Source organism: Somniosus microcephalus, chromosome 18 (genome assembly GCF_052327205.1).
Source record: "Somniosus microcephalus isolate GS21.2 chromosome 18, FLI_Smic_1.0, whole genome shotgun sequence".
Classification (NCBI taxonomy): Eukaryota; Metazoa; Chordata; class Chondrichthyes; order Squaliformes; family Somniosidae; genus Somniosus; species Somniosus microcephalus.
This window is the reverse complement of record NC_141004.1, coordinates 29673848-29698561: the sequence shown is the minus strand read 5'-3', so window position 1 is coordinate 29698561 and position 24714 is coordinate 29673848. Positions and strand designations below refer to the sequence as shown.

General features: G+C 42.2%; 1 protein-coding gene across 2 annotated transcripts in view; it reads left to right on the top strand.

The window, feature by feature from the left end:
* The window catches only part of plxna2 (plexin A2), a 566368-nt gene that overhangs the window by 426664 nt on the left and 114990 nt on the right, over positions 1-24714 (top strand). For both annotated transcript variants that reach the window (XM_086011309.1, XM_086011311.1), the window contains exons 14-15: positions 7940-8091; positions 21555-21672. In XM_086011309.1, the coding sequence (XP_085867435.1) occupies positions 7940-8091; positions 21555-21672 (270 nt within the window). The remainder of the gene's footprint in view (positions 1-7939; positions 8092-21554; positions 21673-24714) is intronic.

The following is a 24714-nucleotide window of genomic DNA, read 5'->3' as shown; positions in this document are numbered from 1 at the left end:
GTTCCTAGACCCTTCCATGAAAAATCCTAGTAGAAACCATTTATAAACAACGAGCAAAACGTTTGCAAGAAAAAAAATCCACGCAGGACAAGTACATCACATGGTTGTGCTGGAGGCATATAGGGAAAATAATAACCGCCCTTCACTTTTGCGCATCAGGACATTGGCAAAAGTGGGTAAGTTGCAATTGATATTTTACTCTCAATACTTAAGGTTTCCCCTCTTTTGAAAACATGGGGGTCGATTTTCATTGACCCATGGAGTCGGGATTGGAGGCGTGCGGGGGGTTAAAGTCCCAAATTCGGGGGTCCCGCCTCCATGTAAGTTTCAAAGGAGGCGGGTACCCGCCCCGCACTGGGACCCACCTACCCAAGGCGGGAAGGGATTAGTGCCAATTAACTGCCTGTTAACAGGTAGTTAACAGGCAGTTTTTAGCCTAATCCCTATTTTAAAGCTTGACGTGTGGGATTCCCAACGGCTCCAAACCACGCCAAGTTAGAGGAGTCGGGCCGTCGGGTTGAAGGACTTGGAGGGGTCGCGATGTTGGCGTTCAAGTGAGTGATGTGTGCATAAGTGCAAAGATAAGTGTGTTTGGTGTGTCTAAAGTGTGTAAAGAAGTTTAAATTGCCTGGACTTATCTTTACAGCCTTCCTTTAGGTTTTGGGAGTCCATCATCGAACTGGCACAGAAAGCAGAATGGCTGCGAACTGTCAAAAGTGACAGCCTGCAGCTTTCTGTGCCAGTGAGATTTCTAACTGAGTCTGTGTAGAAGGACTCAGGTTAGAAGTAAGACTGTCAGTGTTTGACAGCTTCAAACAGCTGTGAAACACTGATATTTCATCTGTCAAAACATCTTGACAGATGAAATTTCAGTCTGTGATGTCACCTGTTGCCGGGTGGCCCTTAATTGGCCTGCTGAGCCCACTGGGCGGGCTCAACAAGGTCAATCAAGTTAAAATCGCGTGGATTGGCCGCATCTCGATGGCGGCGGGACTACAACCCGGAAAGTTGTAGTCCCGCCTCCTTCCTGACTCCTGAATGAAAATCACCCCCATGGGGTCAGCAGCGTGGCATTGGGTTTAGAGAACTGATGCTAATTGCCGTGGAGTTGCACAGTTGCAAATCTGAGCTGTGGTAAGCTGGGGAATGCTGAATGGAAGCCATGGGGGGTGGAGAAAAATTGGACGGTGTAGCCATATTTACACAATAGCTCGCACCTCAGAGCAGCTGGTCAGAGAGAGCGTTTGTGGAGGCTCCCCATCTCCTTTGTTGGCCAAGGTGTCCATTCAAGTGGACAGACAAACCGTGATAAAATTACAAATGTGGGGGAGGGGGGAAAGCACTATGGATATGAGGCTTCACAAAATGTATTTTGACACTATCGGTTTACATGGCTTAAGAATATTTTCTCAATAACAAATAACTATAGGTGCCGTCTAGCCATTAAGGTTTTGTTGTTTCTTCAGCAATAACAAACAAGGTGAGAATTTGCTGCCAGCTGAGAGAGGCAGTGTGTGGTATGATGGGCTGCTGACGGTCCTGCTGAGTTCAACAGCAATTTACTCGCAGCTCAAAGAACTCTGCCTCAATTCAGCGTTGGCATTGCGAAACCATTAGCGATGTCATCTGAGGGGTATATTTTAAAAACCACAAATGAACCTGTGGAGATTTTTCTGGCTTATTTGACGGAGCGTTGTAGCTCATTAAAGTAATCTGTCAGAATGATATACTGCCTTGAGTTACTGAGCGCCAGATACATGGCGGGCCCGACTCAAACTTCAGCTCATCCTTCATCTTCCTAAAATTGCCACTCACTTGGGAAAAAAAAACCTCTGAATAAGGAGGAACAGTTTAAAAAATATATAGTATTAAAACTGTGGATGTTGAATTGATGGGGTTTCAAGAGCTTGGTCCCCTTGCTAAAAGTTTAAGCTGCATTGAGGTTATGTTTTTCCTTTTTCCCCTCCCTCAGAAAATAAATGAAGACAGCGGCCCGGAATTTGCAGTCGGGACAACGGCGAACTGGCAGCGTTCGCCGTCATTCCGCCTTTTGAAACTGACCACAACTTCGGGATTTGGCACGTGCAGAAATCCCGAAGTTGCGATCAGTCATTGACGGCCCCAAAGCTGGCTGCGCTGTACCCACCCCAACCCCCCACAGAGCCGGCAATCAGCCAAATCATTGAAGCTGTCGAAAACTTCGGCTCCCCTGCAGTCAGTACGCTGTTAAATTCCCCACTGAAGGTTAGACCCAAAGGGATTGGACGAAACTGGGGTTTTGACAGCGTTATTACTGAAACAAATGTTGAGGGCCTAGAAAACTGATTTTAATTTTGTGCAGTGTGAAATCTGTCCATTTAAAAAAAAATTAAATTAAAATTTAAGAAACTTTAAAAAAAAAAGTTTCTTTTTTTTTAAAAGTTTGTCCATCTTTATTTCGGGTTTGCCTTTTCCCCATGTGAGAGCCCCCAATCTTGCTTTTGCTCTCTCTAACTATTTTAATGAGCTAGAATTTTAAGGGCTTACTCACGTCCTTGTTCGCTGCCTGTGAGAATTCTGCATTTTGATTGGCTGCTTAGACAGCCTGTTGACGCCACAGCAGCTCGCGCAAGGGGATCCCCATTAACTTCTGTCGAATTGAAGGTCGGAGAACCCAAAGTTCTCGACACCGGGATCGCGAGATCCTTGTGCGAAGTGTACTTCGGGGCCAACGTCTTCGCTTCGCTGCTGACCGCAAATTCCGGGCCAGTAATTATCTGAACTATTAAGTTAGAATGAACCTGGCTCTTTCTCCGTGGTGTATAGTAGATTGTGTTACGACAAAGTACTTGTTTTACAGTTTGCAGCTGCGATGTGCCTACGCACAGATTTCCTCATCTTGGCCATGCTGTTACTAAGTGGTACTGATCTGAGGCTAACTATGTTCCCTTAGGGAGGATCCTACACTGCATTTCCCCAGGCCTAACTTAGCTTGGAATTACTAATCTGTTTTTACCTTATCTAGACCATGTAATATTTCATATACCTTCTACATAGTGTCATCATTATGAAAATTGCACACTTCTCCTGTCCTCAGCAAAAAAAATTGCTTCTTATCACAACCTTGTCAGAGTCCCCATGGGGGGAAAAAGGTTTAGAAAAAATGTGATATCTTTCCAGGGTACAGGCTTTCTTAGTATGTGGAAAAGATTTTGTTTCTGACGTGGGTTCTTGATATCCATGGAACAATCTGCCTGTGTGTGTGTATATAAATATATATATATATCATTTTAAATATTGAAGGAGCTGATCATAGTGACTATTTTGTTTCTGGTGATATTACTCTGAAGAGTTAGGTTTTCTAAGCAACATTTTTAAACTGTCATTGTACTGAATGATAGCCAAAGCAGAGATGTTAATAGGAAAAGGTATTTTTTTATACTGAAATAGTAAATTAATCTGTTAAATGTGAGCCCACTGCCCCCTCTCCGTTGCTTATTTTAGTAAAAATAACAGCAAATTTACAAAATCTGATATTGTAAGCTTGTCTCGTGCAAGTCCCATTCTTTGGGCGAGCACACAATCTCCACGTTTGATAATGGACTGGACTCCTTTATGTATAGAGCACGTTTAGATCAGATGTCTTCTTCTTAGGCAGTCCCTCGGAAGCGAGGATGACTTGCTTCCACATTAAAAATGAGTTCGCAGGTGACCGATGAGTCCAATGCGGGACCTACAGTCTCTGTCACAGGTGGGGCAGATGGCGGTTGAAGGGGCAGGTGAGTGGAGGGCTTGGGTTGATGTGCGCTCCTTGCGCTGCCTGCACTTGGCTTCCGCTTGCTCCCGGCGAAGAGACTCGATGTTCGGCGCCTTCCCGGATCGAATCGGATGTACCGTATCAACACAGCACTCTGGTAGCTGTAATGTGAAACTCTGAGCATTCAAACAGCACTTAATTCTTCTCGGGCTCCACAATATTGACCAGTTATTAATTCCATAGAATATCTCTACATTCGAAGTCAGAACATCAGGGACAAAAGTTTGATAGATTTTGGCACCTAGGAGAGCTTTTAAAATTTCATATTGCAGGTAGCCTTTGATTCTGGAATACTGGATATTTGACTGGGAGTTTCACTGTCTAGAAATGACTGATATTTCAGAATTGCTCCAGAGAGTATGGTCTGGATATTGCTCGACGGTTTTGGGGGCATCGCCAGCCACAACTATGAAGTGCTGCGCTGAAACTGATGAGCAAGAGGAAGACGCAAAATCGGTCCTCTTCATCAGGAGATGACCGGCGTGCTGGGGACACCAGTCACGCCCCAAGGAACAGTGCCCTGCTCACCTAAGAAAGACGAAAATCAGTCAGCGGGGGCACCGGACCTACCATTCGACCGAGAGTGGGGCTGGCATCGGCCTGCTGTTTTAATGTGGAGTCAGGAGAAGCACTCCTTCTGGCTCATATTCAGATAAATAAATTGTTTATACTGCCTGTTTTGGTGAGGTGGAGGCAGACTCGATCGTGGCTTTCAAAAGGGAATTGGATAAGAGCCTGAAGGAAAAAAATCTGCAGGGCTATGGGGAAAGGGCAGGGGAGTGGGACTAGCTGAAGTGCTCTTGCAGAGAGCTGTAATGTGAAACTCTGAGCATTCAAACAGCACTTAATTCTTCTCGGGCTCGACAGGCCGAATGGCCTCCTTCTGTGCTGTAACCATTCTATGATTATGGTGGCAGCCTTATTAGGCTGTAAAGTGCCTAATATAAAGATGAGGTTTCTCTGTCCTCTGCCTCTTACACTGTTGCAATGAAGCTCAATGTAAGCTCGAGGAATAGCACCTCATTATATTAGGCACTTTACAGCCTTCTGGACTCAACACCAGGTTCAACAATTTCAGACCATAACCTCGGCCCCTATTTTTTCACATGGCAGCTGTTGATGATTCTGCCATTCCCATTTACACCTTTTTACTCATCTTTTGTTTCTTTACTTGTCCCATTACTATCTCCTGTTGCCTTGCACCATCTTCCCTTTTGTCTTTTAATCTCTCCTGCCCTCCACCCTATCACAGACCTTCGCTTTTGTTCTTTCCTCCCCTTCCCCCACTCCCTGCCCCTACACTTGCTTAAAATCTGGTACATCTCTAACTTTTTCCAGTTTTGACGAAAGGTCATCGACCTGAAACGCTAACTCTGTTTCTCTCTCTACAGATGCTGCTTGACCTGCTGAGTATTTCCAGCATTTTCTGTTTTTATTTCAGATTTGAAGAGCATAACTAGAGGCCATCAATATGAGATAGTCACCAAGAAATCCGTTAGGGAATTCAGAAGAAACTTCTTTACCCAAAGAGTGGTGAGAATGTGGAACTCGCTACCACAGGGAGTAGTTGAAGTGAATAGTATGGATGCATTTAAGGGGAGGCTAGACAAGCATATGAGGGAGAAGGGGATAGAGGATTATGCTGATAGATTTAGATGAGGAAAGACTGGAGGAGGCTCGTGTGAAGCATAAACGCCGGCATTGACTGGTTGGCCGAATGGCCTGTTTCTGTGCTGTATATCCTATGTATCCGCTGTATTTTGCTTTTATATCACTTGCTTAATAACTGGACTCTACATGAAGGAAGCTTGGCTGAAAGCTTGTATAATCTACATCTTTGAGATTGGTCTAAAAAGATATTTTAATGCTGCAGTTCACTCATTTATTTTAAACTGGTTAACAGCTGCCTTAAAATAATGGCGAATGGAAAATCTCGATTGTTGCATGTTGGAGTAGTTTTCTGAAAGGCCATGGATTTGGAAGAAATGGTTTACTGGAAGTTAATATAATTCAAGATTCAAGGAGAAGTCAGGCATGATCCTAATTAAGAGCGAACTTGAGTAAATTTCAACACCTTACTTACAAATGCAATCATGTCCCTGGTGTTGTGACCCCTGGGCTGCAGAGTGCCAGTGAATTCCAGCTTGTAGCTGTGCACTTGGAAAGTGCCATTTGTTCCATTCCCCAGAGCACGTTTTTCATAAATTCACTGTTTTCTAATCCCAGATCTTTTGGCCTTTCTCCTTTCAGTGCACAGTTAAATACGCTGCACTTTTTTCATAAGATACTGGCTGACTTCGCAGAGAACAGCGTACCAATAAAAGTTTCCAAATAATTTTTAAAAATTTGAGCCACATTGATGAGAAACCAGAGAATGCACATAATAACGTGGAATTTTGACACTAGACAATTGAGCTAATATCTTAAGTGACAACAATGTACCTGGAAGAATAATAAGTCAAAAGTGAGCAAATCAGAAGAGTAAAGAAAGTCATATTGTGCTAAAACACCTGAAATTAGGTCAAGTAGAATGCAGAAAATGAATACAGCATCAAGGAACTACCCAAAAGAGGGAACACTGTTAAATCAAAGTTTAATTTGACAAATAAAATTTACTTGGATTGAAATTGCGCTGTGCAATATTATGAAATTCCTCTGTTATTTTGATGAACAGGTTAAGTCATTCAGAATAACTTAATTTCTCACAGGAATTTCATACAAATGCGCTAACACTAATATTACACAGTGCAATTTCATTTGAAGTATGATTTTGTATTTGTTCTCTGAATATGGATAACACTTGCAAGGCCACTGCTGAGACTTGGTTGCCCTGGCAAGGTGGTGGTGATGGGCCTTCTCGAACTGTTGCCGTCCTTGTGCTGATGGTGCTCCAATAATGATGCTGGGTAAAGAATTCCAGGATATAGACCCAGCAACAATGATGGAACGGCAGTTTACATCCCTGTCAGGATGATGTGTGATTGGAAGGGAATTTGGAGGTGCTGGTGTTTCCGCGACATTGCTGCTCTTGTCCTTTTCGGAAGATGGAGGTTGCAGGAGAGGGAGAGGCTGTCAAATTTACTTTGGTGTGTTGCGGCAGTGCGTTCTGCAGATCGTACATACTGCAGCCACAACGCGTTGGTGATGGAGGGGAGAATATCGAGTCCAGTGGCTGGGGCACTGATCAAGCAAACCGCCCTGTCTGGCTCAGCTGTTCACTGGATCAATTAGATTTTGTAATTTTCAATAGAAATTTACCATTGGAGGTTTTTCTTTTGCCAGCCAGAAATTTACAGGAAGAATTTGCAACAGGAAGTTTCTGTTCCCTGGATGTGTTAGTAATCAAAATATCTCTGTGTACAATTACAGCGTTGCACAAAAGAAGTCGACATGACTGCAGGGTTGTCTCAAAACAAATATTGCAAACTAGGTGGCCTGTACAATCTGAGGCAAACAACAGAATATATGCCCATTTTGAAAAGTTTCTCAGCCTTCCCACGATCTTAATTTAACTTGTATATCTCTTTAATGCCTTCCCCCCCTTATTCACAATGCTTAATTACAGCATCTGAGTTAATTGAGGCTTCCATTAATAATAGTTTCTTTTGTTTTGATATTGGAAGAAAGCTTTTTCTCCCCCTCCATGCCTTCACCACAACAAAAGCAGCTTCTTTTATTTTAGCTTTCCAATTACTGAAATGCTCTACGTAATCCTGAGGGCTAACTGTCGGCATTTTTAATTCACAGGTCTCGGGTATCTCGGTTGTGATTTTTTGTGTGTGTGTGTGTGTGTGTGTGTGTTATTGTTGCTTGGCAACTGTTAGTTCTACAATGCGGATAAGCAGAATGCTGGCTTTGCGGCAAATTAAAGCACAATAGGTTATCTATGCGCTATTACAGCACTGTCAGGACTGTTTGATTCTTCAGTAAAGCTTTCCTGGTCTGTAAATGCATCCTCAGCAAATACCTGTCGGCATTTTCCTTTCCCTGCATTTCTGTGCGCCTATCTTAGTGTCTTTTAAAAAAAAATTGCATTGAACACTAACACAATCAGCTATCCCATTCAAATGCCTGAAACGTTGTCAGAATAAGTAAATAACACTTGTATCGATTGCCCTGAATTTATTTATTTGCCTTTTTCAGGTGACTCCAGTGTCTGGCCCACAGGAAGGGGGGACACAGGTAACCATCCGTGGAGTGAATCTGGGCCTGGATTTCCTGGACATTGCTAATAGCGTACGTGTGGCAGGAGTGCAGTGTATCCCGTTGTTAGATGGGTATATAATTGCTGAACAGTAAGTGCCATCTACAATTTGGGGGGAAAAAAAATTGTTTTATGTACAAGCGTTCTTCCTGTCTGACTGAACTTTTTTTTCGTGGCATCACCTTCCCCGGTTAATTATCCAGTGGTTCAGCCTAGCAGCTGTTTGCGTTGACCATTCGAGGAATTTAGAAAGCAGTCTCAGAAACCACAGTTGAGAGTTTTACCCTTGGTATCAGCCAGCGCGTAAGATTAAATAATTAATTATAAATATTTGCATTTTAAGTTTTGCTTTGACAACATTCTGCAAATACCATCCCACACATTGTGGTTATTGCAGTCAGCACACATGTTCCTGTGGTATGTTTTGGAATGGTGTAGCACTTGAAATTGTCACTAGACAACCACTGGGTCTGGACATTGAGTCCAGCACTGCCCTGACTTCAGAACGGAGCTGAGTATGGACTGAAATTTGTTTTATTCTTAACCGTCTACTGCTGCCCTAGTGGCCATTCCTCTTCTAGTTTAAAAATTTTTTTTAATCTGGTGTTAGCATAGACACGGGAGTTTCAGTTGTTATTGGGTCACAAGCGAGGATTCGAGTGGGAGCATATGTCCGAGTCATTTTTCTGTGCCTCTGTTCAACTGAACTGTTCTGAAACATAGGTGGGGCATTTTCACCAGTGGGATGGAGCAACTCCAATGTCCAGGACTGTTTCAGTGTGGCATGGGTGTCGAGTCCAAGCTGGTACCTGGCTGGTTATCTACCAGTTTACTGTGGTATTGGTATGTTATAAGGTGGATAACTGTAGATATTTTCAAGAATATAACTGTCTGTTTACTCTGCTGACTTTTAAACACTGAATGTGGATTCCCTTGCCACATTTCAACTTTGCAAATTATGTTTTGATCACCTAGAGATTGGAATTTTCCAAATTTTTTCCCCCTAAATTGGCCTTGGCTTTTTTGTTTAAATCTGTTTTTTTCACCTCTCCCAAGAGATTACATGGCACCTAGTGCTGGGGAGTAGGGAGTGTCTTATTCATGAGGCATCACAACTGTATGGGACTGACTGGATAGATCAGTTTGTCTTTTCCTGTCTGACATTTTTGTATTACCTCTACAGAATGATTTACTCTAACTATTTGCACAATATTATAAAGCAGAATTCAAAAAATAATCGGACCCAAAAACTTCCTGATTCACAATATTCTTTCAGAAGTTGTTTGCACTCAACATTTATATTGGCAGCAATTTGCAATGCCTACCTAGCCGTAAATAATCATGTTATAAATTACTTTCATTGCCAAGACGTAGAGAGCTTTCGCAAGTATTTCTTTCTTCAAATCACTGCGCTGCATACTTAACCAGTGCTGATTTTTAAATGTTTGAGGGAGGTTTTTGTTTTCGTTAAACGTTGCCGGGCCTCTTAATTCTACGGCATGAGTGAAGGGAAAGCACCACGGAAAAGTCGGTGCTTCCCGCAGGAGGAGAGAGAATCCTGAAGGGCGAATTGCTCGAATCCACTCTCCATCACTTTGTGGCCAGTGCCAAATTGTTGCTGGCAGACGCCCAGGAATACGCCACTTCCCCAGTCTTTCAGCTGGTACAGAGGGAAACTGAAAGGGGAGAGCAAATTCCTAAATCGGGACAAAATTACATGGTTTATGTATCTTTCCAAGAAAAAGTTAAAAAGAAAGACCTGCATTTATATAGCGCCTTTCACGCCCACCGGGCATCCCAAAGCGCTTTACATCCAATGAAGTACTTTTGACGTGTCATCGCTGGTGTAATGTGGGAAACGCGGTAGCCAATTTGCGCACAGCAAGCTCCCACAAACAACAATGACCAGGTAATCTGTTTTTGTTATGTTGGTTGAGGGATAAATATTGGCCAGGAAACCGGGGATAACTCCCCGGCTCCTCTTTGAAATAGTGCCATGGGATCTTTTACGTCCACCTGAGAGAGCCTCGGTTTAACGTCTCATCCTAAAGACAGCACCTCCAACAATGTAGCACTCCCTCAGCACTGCACTGGAGTGTCAGCCTAGCTTTATGTGCTCAAGTCCCTGGAGTGGGACTTGAACCCACAACCTCGTGACTCAGAGGCGAGTGTGCTACCCACTGAGCCACAGCTGACACTGTAATTACAAAGTAAATCTGACAGTGTCAGTATTATGCACTCTGGGGTGGATTTTCACCATCACCACCTGGGCAGTAATTCAGCGGAGTGGGTCACCCACCATTTATAGAAGCCACTCAATTTTCATTCCATAACGAATTACGGGACCGATAACCGCCCAGGTGATGAAGATGAAAATCTACCCTTTTGTGTTTGTTCTGTGTTTAAGCTGCAAGGTTGAATTCTGAGCTTATCAGAAGGCATTCACAACTTTCTGATTTCTCCATACGATGAGCTGATTTGGAATTGGGTCCGTGCATTCTTATTGACTATTGTCATTAGCCCTGGGAAATTGTGGGTCTGTGCCTGTAGATTTCTGGAATTTCATTTAGTGAGACGTTTGCATTTCTTCCCCAAATCTATGAACCACCCTGCAGTACCTGAGGCTTAGCTGCGGCATTACTAAACCTGCTCACGCCAAATCAATGGCAATTGCATTGTACAGTGCAGTAAATAAGTCCCCAGCCACATCTGAGAATTTTAAATCAAGCACTGAAATAAGGTTCTACAGTTCAAAGACTATCATTGTGTGTTTTGTTCTTTTTGCATATCGATTCTGTAATGCTCAGATTTAGAGAAATCAACTCTGCAAATTTCTTTCACTGTATTCCACAACAAAGATTCAGCGTTTGATCTTATGGGCTGTAGTTCTCATTATTCCCATATGCAATTGTTATGCAACTAAACAGCAACAACTTGCATTTATATAGTGCCTTTAATGTAGTTAAATGTCCCATGGCGCCGAGCCACATAAGGAGATATTAGGGCAGCTGACCAAAAGCTTGGTCAAAGAGGTAGGTTTTAAGGAGCGTCTTAAAGGAGAGAGGGGTAGAGAGGCCGAGAGGTTTAGGGAGAGAATTCCAGAGATTAGATCCTCGGCAGCTGAAGGCACAACTGCCAATGGTGGAGTGATTAAAATCAGGGATGTGCAAGAGGCCAGAATTAGAGAAGCGCAGAATTCTCGGGGAGATTGTGGGGCCGGAGAAGGTTACAGAGATAGGAAGGGGAAAAGCCATGGAGGGATTTGAAAACAAGGATGAGAGTTTTAAAATGGAGGAGTTGCTCAACTGGGAGCCAATGTAGGTCAGCGAGCACAGGGGTGATGGGTGAACGGGACTTGGTATAGTTAGGACACGGGCAGCAGAGTTTTGGATGAGCTTAAGTTCATGGAGGGCGGAAAACAGGAGTCTGACCAGGAGTGCGTTGGAATAGGCTAGTCTAGAGGAAAAAGGCATGGATGAGGGTTTCAGCAGCAGATGAGCTAAGGCGGAATCCGGCGATTCTCCAGAGGTGGAAGTAGACCACAATGGCGCGGATATGTGGCCGGAAGCTCATCTCTGGGTCAAATACAGCACCAAGGTTGCGAAAGGTCTGGTTCAGCCTGAGACAGTGGCCAGGGAGAGGGATGGATGGAGTTGGTGGCTAGGGAACAGAGTTTGTGGTGGGGACTGAAGACAATGGCTTCGGTCTTCCCAATACTTAGTTGGAGGAAATTTCTGCTCATCCAATACTGGATATCGGACAAGCAGTCTGACAACTTAGAGACAGTGACGAGGGTCAAGAGAGAGATAGAGGTGAGATAGAGCTGGGTGTCGTCAGCGTACATATGGAATCTGACATGTTTTTGGATGATGTCGCCGAGGGGCCGCACGTAGATGAGAAATAGGAGGGAGCCAAGGATGGATCCTTGGGGGACTTTAGAGATAACGGTGGGGGAGCGGGAAGAGAAGCCATTACAGGTGATTCTCTGGGTACGACTGGATAGATAATAATGGAACCAGGCAGTCCCTCCCAGCTGGACGACGGAAGAGAGGCATTGGAGAAGGATGGTGTGGGTCAACAGTGTCGAAGGCTGCAGTCAGGTCAAGAAGGACAAGGAGGGATAGTTTACCATGGTGACAGTCACATAGGATGCCATTTATGACTTTGATAAGAGCCGTTTTGGTACTGTGGCAGGGGCGGGAACCTGATTGGAGGTTACAACTTCAGTTACTGCCACTATTTTGTTCCAGTATCCTGATTTATTGTAAATTATAACGGTGTAAGTTATAATCATGAGTGGTCAATAGGCTAGCCATTGAAAGACTACTTAAAGCCTTTCACATATGGGTTACATTTCCAGTAATAATGTTCAGTTGATTATATTCCAGAATGTCCTAGTTCATATATCGTGACATTTAGCGAAACTGCTGCATTCTATCATACTTGCATCTTTTCCATCCTGATCTCCCACCATACCCTTTGACTTGATCTGTGCTATGAACAGCCAGGTTCTCCAATAATGCTCTGACTTCGGAATTCAGTTTAACCTCATACTTCATATTAAAATCAAATCCAGATCAGGGCACCAGTTGAGGGACCATTATGTCATTTGGGTAAGATGAGAGGATGTTGGTTCATGCCAGGTTTTTTCCAAAACTATTCTAAACTGGAAAATGAACATCTGCTGTGAATTTAAGGAAAAAAAAATGAAAAAGATTTTACTGAGTTTCGATCTTTCAGCGTGACGTAATTGACATTGTGTGGGGTCCACTGTTTTTCTGATTGTCTAGTTCCTTGACATCACGAAAGAAAATAATGTATTGAGAAAGCTCTGTATTGTTATGATTGCAATCAGCTTTATCCCACTGGTGCTGGTATGTAGGATAGGCAGGATGGTATAAATTTTTACTTCATAACTTTGGTAAATCTTCCAGTTACTACTTTGAATCATCTCGGTCGATCAGGAATAAATTAGTTGGAGTATTGATTCTAACACTTAATGTGTAATATTCCATGTATTTTATCAGTTGTGTTCAGTATTCTAACTAATAATGAGCAAAACTGAACCATTTTAATGCCATGTTAATGTTTGTCAACTATTGCCAAGTAACTCTAACTAAGGTATTCAAAACCAACACTTCAAAGAAAAGTTATATAATGAGTGTGGGACACAGGACAGTGATCTCAATGCCACTGGTAGCCGAGGGACTAGCTAACAGGAGGAGCATTTAATATGGGATTAGTTGTTAACTTAATTTAGGAAATTGCATTGTTTTAAATTAATTTATTTTATGAATCCAATCTTCGATTCAGGTCAGTAATTTATATAATTATATAAGATCTGTACAAGAAAGTTTGATTCCCAATAGAAAGAAAGAAAGACTTGCATTTATATAGCACCTTTCACGACCTGGATGTCCCGAAGTGCTTTACAGCCAATTAAGTACTTTTGAAGTGTAGTCACTGTTGTAATGTAGGAAACGCGGCAGCCAATTTGTGCACAGCAAGCTCCCACAAACAGCAATGTGATAATGACCAGATAATCCGTTAAGATAAACATATAAGCTGAGTTCATTCCCTAATGATTGATTGAGGTTATCCACTGAATGGTTGAGATACACAGACCAGGAATGGCCCAAGATCATCCTGAGTGAGTTAGCGGATCTTAGCCAGGGCAGTAACAGAAATGCCACAATTGTAGCTGAGGACAAGATTAGATTTGGCCTTGACCGAATAGACTACCGATACCCATTAACAATGCTTGCATTTGATAAAGACCATTTAGCCAATCTACCAGTGTCCAGGAAGCTGTAATCCACTCGAAATCAAAGCCATCGGAAGGGGAGAAAATGTTCAATTTAAAAACAAGAGTTTAAATCTTGCCTGGCACTTGTGCCCTGGCTTTCCCCTGTGGACTGTTGTACTCTCCTGTTGGATAGGATGGTGCAGATATAAAAGATTAACTTGTAGAGAGAGAGAAACAAAAATATAGCTTTGCACTCCATTTCTTGTTCAGTTACTACAAATGCTGTCTGGGCTTCCGAGTGTTAAATATGTCAATATTAATAAAATATCTAACACACCAAAAAGTGCCTAAAATAAAAAAGAAATGACCACTTATGGGTTTTTTAAAAACAAGGAACCTGATTTTGTAACGGTAACCCCAGCAAAGAAAGATAATTTCTGTATGAGGGAAGTGATTTATTATCATGTTTAGAGTAGTTTCCTGTTGCGAACATGTCCTTTGAGACTGAAATGAATCTCAATAAACTTAAACCAAATGAACATTTGTATTCATGAAAAGCAGCGATTAACTCTTTGAATTCTGAGATAAGATTTCACGATCAATATAAACACTTGAAATTACTGTTGGCAGACAAACACTTAAAAGTGCTTGTGTGATATTTCCCTGCTCATTATTTTAACCTCCAGGTTGATTCCTCTGTTAAAGCAGTGGGAAAAAGATCATGTTAAGCTTTTGCCCAGTGTAATTTCTAGCTTTATCATTAATTTTTCAATTGATTCCAGGAATATTGGAGAACATTTGCTCTCTGCATTATGCATGGTGAAATTGGAAGCCTGGTGTTTAGAAACATAAAAGCTAGGAGCAGGAGTAGGCCGTTTGGCCTCTCGAGCCTGTTCCGCCATTTAATGAGATCATGGCTGATCATCCAAATTCAGTACCCTGTCCCTGCTTTCTCCCCATATCCCTTGATCCCTTTAGCCTTAAAAAATATATCTAACTCCTTCTTGAATATATTTAATAAGTTGGCCTCAAGTGCCTTCTGTGGTAGAGAATTCCACAGGTTCATCACTCTCTGTGTGAAGAAATTCCCCCTCATCTCAGTCCTAAATGGCTTACCCCTTATCCTTAGACTGTGACCCCTGGTTCTGGACTCCCCGCCATCGGGAACAGGTCTTTGATTATCATCCTCGAATCATAGAAATTTACGGCACAGAAGGAGGCCATTCGACCCATCATGTCTGTGCCGGCTGAAAGAGCTATCCAGCCTAATCCCACTTTCCAGCTCTTGGTCTGTGGCCTTGCAGGTTACAGCACTTCAGGTGCATATCCAAGTACTTTTTAAATGTGATGAGGGTTTCTGCCTCTACCACCCTTTCAGGCAGTGAGTTCCAGACCCCCGCCATGCTCTGGGTGAAAAAAATTCTCCTTAACTCCCCGCTAATCCTTCTACCAATTACTTTAAATCTATGCCCCTGGTTATTGCACACTCTGCTAGGGGAAAATAGGTCCTTCCTATCCACTCTACCTAGGCCCCTCATAATATAATACACCTCAATCAAGTCTCCCCTCAGCCTCCTCTGTTCCAAAGAAAACAGCCCCAATCTTTCCTCATAGCTAAATTTGTTGAACAGTGCACAGAGAAAATCTTTCTACTGTCATAAGTTAAATGCTCTGTACATCTCTCGTATTTCATCCAAAATCTATTTTTAAAAAATTGTTGGCAGATATTGTGACAGGAACTATATATCCATTAAAGCAGCATCATCTACAGATTCGTCCTCCGTACCTTTGTGAGAATTTTCTCCCGATATTTCATACCCTGAAGTACATTATCCTCTGTTAAGATTTATTATTCCATTGTTTGAAATTAAAGCTGTCAGGAAGCAGCCAGACTGAACACTCAATTGGTGCATTTACACATTGACCTTTAGAAATGTGCTGGTCCCTTGCCAGACCTTTGTCTGAAACATTCTAGCTGTGTAATAAATGAGATGAGCCATATTGTTCTGCCAACACTTTGTGCAGTATATACAGCCTGATATCTCCTGCAGAAATTCTGCTGGATAAGTAAAATAAATTTAACATTCATTGTCACTAATACATGCTCACTATTATTTACTACCACTACTTTAAATATCACAGTTAGTAATTTTTTGGTGGACAGGTAGAACCATGGCTGGAGACAAACTGTGCCCAGGTTTGGCAGTATTGCAGCACCTTAGGAGAGGGCGTTATTCAGTAGAGTCTGTTTCATCCATCTACCCAGCAAGTGCCTGTCCATGGATAATGCTGTCCCCCTCCAGAGTGTCATTTCTTCCCAGCTGTTAACACCAGTACCAATCAAACATGGTCCCAACATTTAATGTGTTGATTAAGATAGCAATTAATATAGGTTTGAATCTAATAGCCATTACGGAGATGTGGTTGCAAAGTGACCAAGGTTGGGAACTAAATATTCCAGGATATTTAACTTTTAAAAGAGCTAGGCAAAATGGAAAAGGAGGAGGGGTAGCCCTGATAATAAAGGATGGGATAAAGACAGTAGAGAGAAAGGACTTTAGCTCCGAAAATCAAGAGTAGAATCAGTTTGGGTGGAGCTAAGAAATAGCAAGGGGCAGAAAATTTTGGTGGGAGTTGTTTATAGGCCCCCAAACAGTAGTTGTAATGTAGGACAAAGTATAAATCAAGAAATTAGAGGCGCATGTAACCAGGGTAATACAGTAATCATGGGGGACTTTTATCTACATATAGACTGGGCAAACCAAATTTGTTGTAATAGTGTGGCGGACGAATTCATGGAATCTATACAAGATAGTTTTCTAGATCAGTATGTTGAGGAACCAACTAGGGAACAGGCTATTTTAGATCTAGTATTGTGCAATGAGAAAGGGTTAATTAATAACCTTGTAGTAAAGGGGTCCTTAGGGAAGAGTGACCATAATATGATAGAATTTTATATTAAGTTTGAAAATGATTTAGTTAAATCCAAAACTAGGGTCTTAAACCTAAACAGAGCAAACAACGTCGGTATGAGGGGCAAGTTGGCTAAGGTAGATTGGGAAACTGCATTAAAAGGTATAATGGTAGACAAGCAATGGTTAGCATTTAAAGAATGAATACATAATTTACAACACTTTAAGGCACAAAAACCCCACAGGAAAAGTGGTCCAACCGTGGCTAATCAGAGAAGTTAAAGATAGTATTAGATCAAAGAAAGAGGCTCTTAATGTTGCCAAAAAGAGCAGTAAGCCTGAGCATTGGGGGGATTTTAGAATTCAGCAAAGGAGGACCAAGAAATTGATAAAGGGAAAATAGAATATGAGAGTAAACTAGCGAGAGACATAAAAACAGACTGTAAAAGTTTCTAAAGGTATGTAAAAAGGAAAAGATTAGCGAAAGTAAATGTGGGTCCCTTACAGGCTGAGACAGGAGAAATTATCATGGGGAATAAGGAAACGGCAGAAAAAGTAAACAAATAATTTGTGTCTGTCTTCACGGAAGAAGATTCAAAAAACCTCCCGGAAATAGTGGAGAACCAAGGGTCCAACAAGAATGAGAAACTGAAAGAAATTAGTATTAGTAAAATAAAAAAGTACTGGAGAAATTAATGGAACTGAAAGCCGATAAATCCCCTGGACCTGATGGCCTACATCCTAGGGTTTTGAAAGAGGTGGTTATAGAGATAGTGGATGCATTGGTTGTCATCTTCCAAAATTCCATTGATTCTAAAATGGTTCCCGCGGATTGGAAGGTAGCAAATGTAACCCCACTATTTAAGAGAGGATGGAGAGAGAAAATGGGGAACTATAGACCAGTTAGCCTGACATCAGTACAGGAAACTTTGTGTTATCCGGAGGCTAAATGTCCGGCAAGCTCGAGCCACCGGCAAAAATCAGGAGCCGTTTTGTTAGGTTTTTTTTCTTCTCGTGGCTTTTTTTTCAACAGTCAGGCTCTGCAAAGTCTCTGTAGCTTAGCAACAGCTTCAGAGAGACGCTTCCAAGGTACGGGCTGACTGTTTAGAAGCTGTTGCTAAGCAACAGTGTTTGTTGTCAGATACGGAGATGAAAAGCTCCGTATGCTTCAACATTAACGCTGGTGTGTCCGGCAGTTTTGAGGGAACGGCAACAGCTCGGTGCCGGATAGCACAAAGTTTCCTGTAGTAGGGAAAATACTAGAATCTGTTGTTAAGGATGTGGTAACAGGGCACTTAGAAAATAATAATAGAATTGGGCAGAGTCGGCACGGATTTATGAAAGGGAAATCATATTTGATGAAGCTGTTGGAGTTTTTTGAGGTTGTAACTAGCAGAATAGTTAAGGGGGAACCAGTGGATGTGGTGTATTTGGATTTTCAGAAGGCATTCGATAAGGTGCCATACAAGAGGTTATTAAACAAAATTAGGACTCATGGGATTGGGGGTAATATACGAGCATGGATTGAGGATTGGTTAATGGATAGAAAACAGAGAGTAGGAATAAACGGGTAATTTTCGGGTTGGCAGGCTATAACTAGTGGGGTACCGCAAGGATCAGTGCTTGGGCCTCAGCTATTCACAATCTACATCAATGATTTGGATGAGGGGACCAAAGGTAATGGCCCAGAAATTCGGGTCGGGGGCTTCCCGCGGGGGCAAGCCCCCGACCTGCACTTACCTAGCGCGCAGCTGTTGAGCTGTGGGTCCGCGTGGGATTCTGATCCTTGGCCGCCTCCAACTGCCGGCGCGCAGTGCTTGCGTATCCCAGGGGCGCAGTTAGTTCGATGCATCCTCTGGGATCACGTGGGCCATGGAGAGCCAATGGTAGCAGGGAATGCTTCATTCATAAGTTTGACAGGAAGAGCTGTCAAACCTATAAATACTATAAGCCCCAAAACATCACTAAAACCTCAAATAATTTTTTTTTTTTAAATCACATTTTTAAAATAAACTATAAATTACATGAAATAACTATTTTAAACAATAATTTAAATTTTTGGAAAAATTAATTACATTTTCTAATGGGGCTAAAAATAAACTTACCTTTATTTAAAAATAATAAACCTGTGGGAAAAATGTTTTAATTTTAATTAATTCACCACTTATCTTGTTAAAAGCAGGCCTTGCACCTGCTTTTTACATGTGTAGCCGCTGGAGACTTACCCTCCCGGAGAAAGCTGGAAAAAAAACGTAAGTTCAATGCGCACGCGCTGCCTCTCTGGCGCACGCGTTCGACCTCTGAACCCCTTCTTTCAGGGGAACGAACATGCCGGTTTCCCGTGCATGCATGAAACCGGCACTTTTGTTGGGCCTACGCGTGAGTACGCCGTGTGTACTCACGCGTTGGGACCCGAATTTCTGGGCCAATATATCCAAGTTTGCTGATGATACAAAGCTGGGTGGGAATGTAAGTTGTGAGGAGGATGCAAAGAGGCTTCAAGGGGATATAGACAGGCTAAGTGAATGGGCAAGAACATGGCAAATGGAATATAATGTGGAGAAATGTGAAGTTATCCACTTTGGTAGGAAAAATAGAAAAGCAGAGTATTTTTTAAATGGTGAGAGATTGGGAAATGTTTGTTTCAGAGGGACCTGGGTGTCCTTGTACATGAATCACTGAAAGTTAACATGCAGGTACAGCAAGCAATTAAGAAAGCAAATGGTATGTTGGCCTTTTTCCAAGAGGATTTGCGTATAAGAGTAAAGATGTCATACTGCAATTAAAAAGGGCCCTGGTGAGACCACACCTGCAGTATTGTGTACAGTTTTGCTCTCCTTACCCAAGGAAGGATATACTTGCCATAGAAGGAGGGCAACAAAGGTTCACCAGACTGGTTCCTGGGATGGGGGCATTGCCCTCTGAGGAGAGATTGAGTAGATTCAGACTATATTCTCTAGAGTTTAGAAAAATGAGAGGTGATCTCATTGAAATATACAAAATTCTTACAGGGCTTGACAGGGTAGATGCAGGGAGGATGTTTCCCCTGGCTGGGGAGTCTAGAACCAGGGGTCACAGTCTCAGAATAAGGGGTTGGCCATTTCGGACTGAGATGAGGAGAAATATCTTCACTGAGGGTGGTAAATTTGTGGAATTCTCTACCCCAGAGGGCTGTGGAAGCTCAGTTGTTGAGTATATTCAAGACAGAGATCGATAGATTTTTGGATATTAAGGGAATCAAGGGATATGGGGATGGTGCAGGAAAGTGGAGTTGAGGCAGATGATCAGCTATGATCTTATTGAATGGCGGAGCAGACTCGAGGGGCCGAATGGCCTACTCCTATTTATTATAACGTTAGCAAAGCATAGAACATACAAGAAATGACAAAAAGAGATGATTTATTTAGGGGTAGTTATTATTAATGAAGTATTAAACTCAGCCCAAAGTGGTAGAGTTCAATATTGAACCTGGAATAAAACCAGGGCTCATGAACATCTAGTGGGCAATTTTGAAACATCTGCTCAGATATGTCAAGCAAGAAAATCACCACAGAATCCATAGCCCAACATTGACTTGTGAATGGCTGGAAAATCCTGTCCCATATTTTTGAACTTGTTTCTGCTAAATTTCACTTCTGATCATCAATGTTTTTGAGCAGATGGCCTGAATGCTCATCTTACCTACCCAAAGAGAGTGAGCTTCATTGTGTCTCTTTATTTTTCCCAATACAAAGGACCCTCTCTACGAACAACTTGCATCATAATGGATTTAAACTTGGAGAAATGTCGAATGGGATGTTGCCAAATGACCGCTTTCTATTTTTAATGCTGATTTTATAGTAAAGTAAGCGAAGTGCTCGCTTGGAGAGATTAAATCCCCTTCAGTTTGCAAAGATTAGGTTTGTGATGGGGCAAACTTTTTGCTTTTGGTGCTTGGTAGTAGCAGGAATGGCACAAATGGCTTGTGGAAAGCCACATCAGTGTTGCTTCATTTCCATGTTAATGAGGTACGTGCTTAAGGCAATTTCCAATTCAGTGCATCACCCCTGAAAAGGCAGTTTTTGTGGGATTTTACAAGATAGGTGCAATGCAGCAGTGACAGCAACACATCATCGCTAAAGTCGATTCATGCAAATATTATGTCATTCTCTCATCAGAATCTAGCTCTTCACTAAAGTGAGAAAATTAAGACCTGTCTGTACATCCATTAATTCTATTTCATTAACTTAAAAACTCTATTGGATTTTTGCCAAATGATGTGCTATTAAAGCATATTATTCTTTCCTTTTATTCCTCTTTGCCCATGGTTTAATGCTAATCATTCTGGAGGTACTGTGCGGCCTTAAAACAGGCAGTAACATTTTAAAGAAAACATTCAATAGAATTAAAAACAAGCTTTGAGCATGGTTCTATATACAGTGAAATTTGTGTGTTTTTTGTTTCCATTAATTGCTTTTAGAGTGATTTTTTTGAGAGATTGTTTTTTTTACTGTTGCTCAGTTCACTCGTCTAGTCTGCTATTGCTTTGTTGTATGAAATGATGGAATATTACAAAATGAGAAACAAATTGATGCTTAATTGTAATAAATGGCTTTGTACCACACCCCCTTTCTTCCGGAGTTAAATCTTAGTATTATATTTTCATGTTTTCTTTTTACCCCGTGTAATTGAAATTCGCCATGTGCTGCTTGCTGTAGGGGACAATTTGTTAGTCGTGCAGGAGTGTGACAGCAGCTTAATCTGTCCCGCTCTCTGCCAAGGAGCCTTCATTTATTTCAGTAGAAAATGTCAACGTAAAATTAGAAAGCAGCCATTTAACGGCAGATGCACATATAAGCGCTGGAAGGTGACATATGTTCTAATTCTGTGTTCTTACTTTCATGCTTTCTTTGGCAGAATTGTGTGTGAAATGGGGGAGGCGAGACCTCACAAAGAATCGGGGCCCGTGCAGCTCTGTGTTGGGGAGTGTAAGCCTGAATTTATGACCGAGTCGTCACAGCAGTACACCTTTGTGGTGAGTTAATCTGAGCATAAGACTGGCTCAGTGACCAGCTGAGAAATGCCATTCTTCCACAAAAACCCATCACAGGAGTGTTAAAATGAGAAATTAGGTTTCATTTCGTTTGGACAATGTACTGCATATTTTAGAATTTACTTTTATTTTATAATCACCATATGATGTGGCATCACCTAATCAGTGCTTTCTGATTTACCTCACCTTTTCTTTTTTTACAGTGTGGGCTTTCATTCTTTGCATAGGTTTCTTGGGTGTCTGTTAAATTTCCGTTTCAGCGACTCCGTTCCCATTATAGTCACTATCCACTCTAACTACAAGTACTGACAAACCGCTTAAGACTCGATTACAACTTTTATTGATGTTCCAGACTCTGGCATCAGCATTTAATGTACCCAAAATGTTCGTAGATATTCTGGACAGCCAGAAATTATTGCTTAATTGTATTAGTCCTGTGTCCTGATCAGATTCTCAACCAACATTGTTTTTTTTGTTTTTTTGTGAAAATAGCGAACCAATGAAACTTTCAATATTTTTCTATTTGTGTTCACTGTTCACAGGCAGGATTTTTTTTCAAATCCAAGAGTATGATATATTTATGATTTGCAGTTTAATTTCATATTGTTTCTCTCTTGCTACTTTTATGTTTTTTGTAGTTATGGGGGCGATTTTCTGACATCTGAGGAGGCGGGTTTGGAGGCAGGAAAGGCGGGAAAATCAGATTCAAAGAGGTCGGGTTTGGAACCCGCCTCCGCGGGATTTTGCCGGTGCCAGTTTTGGAGGTCGGGAAACGCTCCTGCCTCCAGCTGGCCATTACGCTATTAAAGATCCTTAAATGCTCGTTAAGGGCCTCTCTCTAAGCCTATTTTGAGAGGCCCTCGTGATTTTTCCAACTTTTCGTGTGATCCACGCACCTCCCAAACCACGCCAGGTAAACCTGGCAGGTTGACTCATGTGTGGCCTCCTCACTGCTGCAGGTCTAACAAGACATTGTTTATTGCAGCAAGGATTTCTTGCAGGTGCCAGACCTTGGCTTTAAAAGGTCTCTGAGCACTTTTAGAAGGCCTTCCCAAGTCGGAGTTGCTGCAGCTTGACTCCATCAACTGTGGGACCTCCTTGGAAGACCCTCTCCCCGCTTGCAATGAGCGTTTCCCCAAAGGAGGCATCTACAAGCAGCATGGGAACCATTCATTTTCTTTCTGCATAGACTTCAGATGAGGAGGAGGAGGAGGAGGTCAGAGCGCTGGTGTATCAACCAGCGGCAGCACGCGAGCACATGACTGCCCGGGATGCAAGGGATGAACTTATCATGGCCAGAATTGCTTAGGTTGCCCAAGTTGGCACATGTCCTTTGCTCCATCCTAGGACATCATTGACAATGGACATGACTCTCTGGCCTCCTTTCACTCAAGCCACCAACCTGACAACGCAAGCGTGGCGGTACCGGCCCACAATGTGGAGCTGCCTAAGGCGAAAGAACAGATGGCATAACGCCAACATTTTGGCTTCAAATCATTTTAATGCTTTCCAACAGGGATGGCATTTCATCAATACACAAACAGTCTCCCAATCTGCACAGAGATCTGGAGGTTAGATCCCTTGCCAGCTGTACCCACACAGCCTTGGTTTCTTTGGCAGGCCTCTTCCTCTGAGATGAGTGGAAGAACACCTCCATGCTAGCTCTCACCCCCTCCCACAACATTTGCAGCGCCTCATCCGAGAGCCTCGGGTAGGCCCTTGCCTTGGAATTGGACATAGTGGTTTCTCAAAAGATGTTGGAGGTGGTGCAGGAGACGCAGAAATGCTGTGGAATGAGCCAAGGGAGCAAGAAGCCATAAAGTCAGACTGGAAAAGTGCTGTCAACAGAGGCGAGTTTCAGTCCCAAAACACTAATTGAGCAAGGGCATCCCACACCTCTGAAATCAAGTGGCCAATCATGGGAAAATCGCAAATTTTTGAAACCTATCATTGGAGGCGGGTTTCAAACCCACCCAAACTGAAACCTGCCTCCATCTCGCCTCCAGTGGGAAAATCGCCCCCATAGTTTCCCTTTCCTGCGCTGTCTTTACTGTTGTCTCTGTCTTCTGTGTTTCTGTGTTGTACTCTCTCCTGTTTAACTCCATGTGTTGTTCTCTCTGTCGATGCTTCCATGTCTGTTTCTCTCTCTTATTTCTTGGGTCTGTTCTTCTGCTGTTTCTTTACACTGCATTTACTTCCCTTCTCTAATGACTTACTTTTCTTCGTCTCAAGCCCCCACCGCCTCCAACTTCAAGCTAAGTGCACCCGTGGTTTATTAAAATGGCTCCTAAGATCCTCTGACAAACTTGACAATTTTCATTTGCCATGAGCACTGGAGATTTTGTAGGTCAAGTGAGCTAGGAAGCTTTTGTCCCAATAATGGTTCTGCACAAGAAATTTCTTGGAAATCCTTATAGAGCTTAGAGAGAACCGGAATTTGTATATTCGGGGCGCCTGCAACACAAAAGATTGATACAGTTTAGTTTGAAAGCTGAAAGTTTCGCTGAATTTCTTCGCGGTACTGCTGGTTCATTGCTGGCAGGTGAAATGGTGTATGGTATGCATAAACACACTGCACGGGTATGCACATACATCAATGTCTTCATGTGCCAAAACATTGATTTCCCTGAGGATCATTGAAGGCATTCTTTTCAGAATGTTACCTTCAGGAATTTCTGTGAAAGCTGAAATCCATCATTTTTGTGCAGTACGAAATAGTTAAATAGCCAAATTGTCCAACCTAATTTATTTTTATTAAATAAGAACATCATTGCCATCTTTTTGCTGGAAGGGATAAATTTGTTTGTACTTGCAAAATGTAAATTTTTTAAAAGTGTAAGAACAGGCTGAACTGTTTTTTCCCCCAACTTCTTTTACCTTGGCTTTCCAAACATTTTCACAACTTTTATATTTCCTCTAAAGTGATTGAGCTTCCCTAACCAGCAAAGAACATTCTGATTCATTGATTAGCGTTACAATGAGTGGGTGATTCAATTCTGGTGAAGCAAACTTGAATGACACTGT